General features: G+C 37.5%; 1 protein-coding gene across 1 annotated transcript; it reads left to right on the plus strand.

The window, feature by feature from the left end:
• Nucleotides 1-673: 673 nt before the first annotated feature.
• Nucleotides 674-4,472, plus strand: LOC145061123 (protein IQ-DOMAIN 17-like). Its single transcript, XM_079008500.1, has 5 exons — nt 674-1,019; nt 1,100-1,384; nt 2,392-2,640; nt 2,808-2,936; nt 3,392-4,472. Exons 1-5 carry the CDS (start codon nt 882-884, stop codon nt 4,223-4,225), a joined length of 1,635 nt encoding a protein of 544 aa, XP_078864626.1. The 5' UTR covers nt 674-881; the 3' UTR covers nt 4,226-4,472.
• Nucleotides 4,473-4,836: the final 364 nt, after the last annotated feature.

Genomic DNA, 4,836 nt, shown 5'->3' on the forward strand with positions numbered 1-4,836 from the left:
TACGAAGAAAATTTATCGTATTTGAGAATTTTAATTATTTGATAAAACAAATATTTATTATTATTATCCCCTTAACGTTTAGTCAAACTCTCGGGCGTTACACCTAGCTCAAGAACACGATGAACGAACCCATCAGAACCTGTCGATAGATTTATTATTTTTTATCGTAGAAAATGAAGACGATGAATTATTTTCTAGGTTTGAGGTCTTGAGTTTGAAGAGAAGAAGATGAAGATGAATAATTGATTTTTAGGTTTGAGTTCTTATGTTTGAAAATTGAAATTGGGTTTATGTTTGAAATTTGTTCAGATCTAACACACACTCACACACAAATCTAAAATCATTTATGATGAATTCAATTTTTGATCTTTGTTCTTGAAGATGTTTAATATGGGTTGAAGATTTTCCGATGGAAAAACATATTAATTAAGTTTTTTTTTTTTTTTTTTTTTTGGCTTGAGACTCGTCGTAGCTCGCCAAAGCTCACAAGCTCGCTGGAAACTGATAAAGTCGTAAAGATATTTTTCTGAATACTTCAACAAATGAAAAAATATCGAAAAGGAAAACACACCCACTAAAAAGTGATTATCCTTTTTATTTTATTAATGGAAGAAAACTATTGACCATTTATAACTCTCCCTGTCAACCCCACCACCATTTTCCATTACACATGACTGACACACTATCCTCTCTCATATATTTATGCATCTCTTTCCTTTACAGATAAAAGTGCTTTGCTTGTTAGGTGAACCAGGCCTCGCTATCTTTTCTCTCCAGATCTCTTCTTTTCTTTCTGAGCACTGCCCCTTTTAGCAGCTCCCCTTTTCTCTTCTGTTGTAAATGCAACTTCTTTGTTGTTATTATTGTTATTTCTAACATCTATGGGGAAGAAAAGTGGATCCTCATGGCTCACCGCTGTTAAAAGGGCTTTCCGATCTCCTAGCAAAGATTCCGATAAAAAGACTCAAAGAAGAAATCATGATACTCAAGCTCAAGATCTTGACGAGGAAGACGACAAGGTTCCTTTTTTTTTTTCCCTTTCATCATTCATGTCCTGCTCTTGTACTAATTAAATGGATTAATTTCTCCATAAATTCAGAAAAGGGAAAAGAGAAGATGGCTATTCCGGAAGCCCACCAGCGTCCATGAAAATGCAACAGTACAATCAACCCAGCAAGCCAAGATGAGTAATTTGAGCGGCGGCCGAGTGGCTAGCGATGCCACTTGTACAGACTTTGGGGCGTCGGAACAAAAGCATGCCATTGCAGCGATGTCCACGGCTCCGGCGGCAATGGAGGTGGCTTCGATCAGTAGGCCGCCGGCTGGTCATTCAAGGGAGCACTATGCCGCTACCATCATTCAGACGTCATTCAGGGGTTATCTGGTTAGTGTCAAAACAAAGATCTATCATCTAACCATCTTAATTAATTAGCTAGCTTATGCTGTTAATTCTAGGGTCCTACATTCATTCACTGACCACATATTGAACTCATATGACGACGGTATTTTCGTGTGGCTATTACTTTTTAATTTTTGTATCCAGAATATCAAACATTTACAATCAATATTTTTGTCTTTTCAAAAGTAAATGAACTACAATCAGCCAATCAGTGTGAAAATAAAAATACTTACGGATGACAAAATAAAAAGAAATGACCACTTTATTTGAGGTTGCTAAAAAAATCCAATGGATTATTTGGAAATGATGCGGGAGTCCAAAAACGAAAGCGTTTTGGTCAAAGTTGATTTTCACACATAAGAAAATCGTGTAAAAATTAGTTGTTTAATATGCCGGACTATCTTTTTTAATTAGTTTTTCAACATTGAGTAAAAGTAAATATCTGAATACATTTTACTGGATTACGTTATACCAAAACAGAACCTTGGTATTTTACGAGGATGAAGCACATGGGAACATGCCTGTGAATGCAACAAGGGCACATGCACCCACTCAACATATTCTATTCTGGATACCCGTAATCTATCCTGTAGGAAATTAAATTCTTTCCCTGCTATATATACCATGCTTTCTATAAGGAAGCCCATTTCTTCTACCATAATAAAGTGACCAATACTTCAAAAGTTTGCATTTTGGCTTCAAACATGGATGTTATAATCAAAATCATTTCTTCTACCATAATAAAGTGACTATTTCTTCTACTTGTAGTAGATGTGTAATACTTGGCGGTTTTATAATCAAAATCAAAATTCCTAGCTCTATATATTGAATCTCCATGTTATAGTAAATATTATTTTGAAATCAATAAGCTTCTTTAATTCACCTGTGTATGTAGCAAAGTTACCCTAATATTGTGTGTTATTTATTTTTCTTCGCATCTTTAATTAAGTGTTTGTTGTTCGATAACCTAGCTAACAGTGTTTGCTTCGTAGGCCAGGAGAGCTCTTCGTGCACTCAAAGGACTGGTAAAATTGCAAGCATTAGTGAGGGGTCACAATGTGAGAAAGCAAGCCAAAATGACACTTCAATGCATGCAAGCTTTGGTTAGAGTGCAGGCTCGTGTTCTTGATCAGCGCATGAAGCAATCTGACCAATGCACTAGTCGAAAATCTACATTTAGTGACACCAACAGTGCCTGGGGCTCTCGTTATCATCAAGATATGTCTGACAGGAGATCGATGGTATGTGCCTCATTTACCCTATATATCTATTTAACCATGCAAATGTGTTTCTGTTGGTGTGTGCTTATGAATACACTCACACACATGTATATATGTATGTATGTATGTACATAGTTGTTACATTTTGCCTTGATATGTTTCAAAAAGCTTTGTTTGGTAACTTTTAGTCTCGAGATGGAAGTAGCATTGCTGATGACTGGGATGAACGGCCACACACTATTGAGGAAGTGAAAGCAATGCTTCAAAATAGAGCTGCTAGACGCGACAAGACTTTGTCGCAAGCCTTCTCTCAAGAGGTTTGTCTTCATACATGGTAATCACTAAAATGACTGGTTGTCATATCACAAAATATCCACGTTTTGGAAAACTGTAACAAAATAACAATCCATTTTGTAAAATGAGTTTTATGAAATAATACCTTTGGTTTTTTGAAGTTACTTTATGACTACATCCCTACTCCCTACTATTTTTGACTTTTTCATTTGTTGTTTTGTGCAACTGATTTGCCAAATAACAATAATTTTACAAATTTAGAAAAGTATTCAAGATTTGCTGGAAAGGTCATCAAAGCAATTTGGCAAAGTCCATTTTGCGAAATAAATGTTTAATTCTTGATACTTTTACAAAATGTGGTGATTTCCTGATAGAACACCTCCGATCCTATTTTGGTATTTTAGTAGTAACTGCTGTTTTGGTTGTATTAAAATCAAAGAATTGTAATTGATATGCGTGATTGTTTTGTGATTAAAAGATGAGAAGAAATGGTAGGAATTCATCAATGGGCAGTGATAATGAGGTTGGCATTGGAGAGAGGCAGCAATGGCTGGGTCCAAAAGCATGGGATAGCAGCAGGCCCATGGGAAGAGCTTCAACTGATCACAGAGATGGTGTTAAAACTGTTCAAGTGGACACCTCTCAGCCTTACTCAAGCTTACCCCCTCCTAACCATATGAGAAGATCTAGTTATCAATATCACCACCACCATAACCAACGAAATTCCCCCTCTTCTGCTTCTCCTCTCCATAGAGCCCAACACCATCAGTCCCCAGCAGTAACAGTAACACCTTCCCCATCCAAAACAAGGCCAATACAAGTCCGTTCTGCAAGCCCTCATTATGTTAGAGAAGACCGAAGCTATCACAGCACGCAAAGCCAAACACCAAGCTTAAGGTCTAACTATAGTTTCAACACGGTCATGTTGCATCATCAGCAGCAACATGCAAGGGGTTCGACAAGCGGAGGAGGAGGAGGTGCAATGCCCAATTACATGGCTGCAACCGAGTCAGCCAAGGCTAGGGTAAGGTCTCAGAGTGCACCCAGACAAAGGCCTTCGACTCCGGAGAGGGACAGATCCGGATCAGCCAAGAAGCGGCTCTCGTTCCCGGTTCCAGACCCGTATGGTGGTGGAAATGGACAGGATTTGAGGAGTCCAAGCTTTACCAGCGTCAATCAAGCATCATATGCATACATGGGGATGGGGATGGAACAGCAGTCCAATTATTCGTCGTATTATACTGAGAGCATCGCAGGTGGCGAGGTGTCTCCTTGTTCAACCACCGATCTTAGGAGGTGGACGTTGCGGTGATGAATCTAATAAAAATCTAACTTGAGTGTTGAAAGAGTAATTTAGTTTGATGATTGCTAATTCAATTAATTAGTTTTGGTCAAGTGAGAAAGGGTACGTTTGAAGTTTGGTGTGATTTAATTAATTAATTTTAATAGGGCGAGTTGCTGTTTCCAGTTTAAACTTTTGATGTAAATGCGGTCACACTCACATGCATCCTGCACATTATGTCGAATAATATTAATATAATATGTGGGTCTTGGCGGAAGGATATGATAGTAATGAATTCAAAATTGATTATGGCCTTGATTTTGCAAACACCAGCAGAGCAGAACATTTCTTTATTGGATTTTACTCCAATGAAACAGTAGTCACGTTATGTTTTCCGATAAAGTGTTACGTTTTTCAAGTAGATGTATATATGATAGAATTTATTTTGCATATATTCCACTTATCTCTGCCACTTGTCTGCTAGGTTTTGGCTGGAGCATAGTCATAGGAGGAATGAATGATACCAAATGCTCCCTTATATAGGAAAATTTGACCAAATTTGTCAAATGATCAAAATATGAAATGGGTTGATACCAAATGCTTCCTTATATAGGTCAATTTGTAAATCCTCTACTCTAATA

Source organism: Lactuca serriola, chromosome 7 (genome assembly GCF_051521515.1).
Source record: "Lactuca serriola cultivar US96UC23 chromosome 7, Lser_US96UC23_V15, whole genome shotgun sequence".
Taxonomy (NCBI): domain Eukaryota; kingdom Viridiplantae; phylum Streptophyta; class Magnoliopsida; order Asterales; family Asteraceae; genus Lactuca; species Lactuca serriola.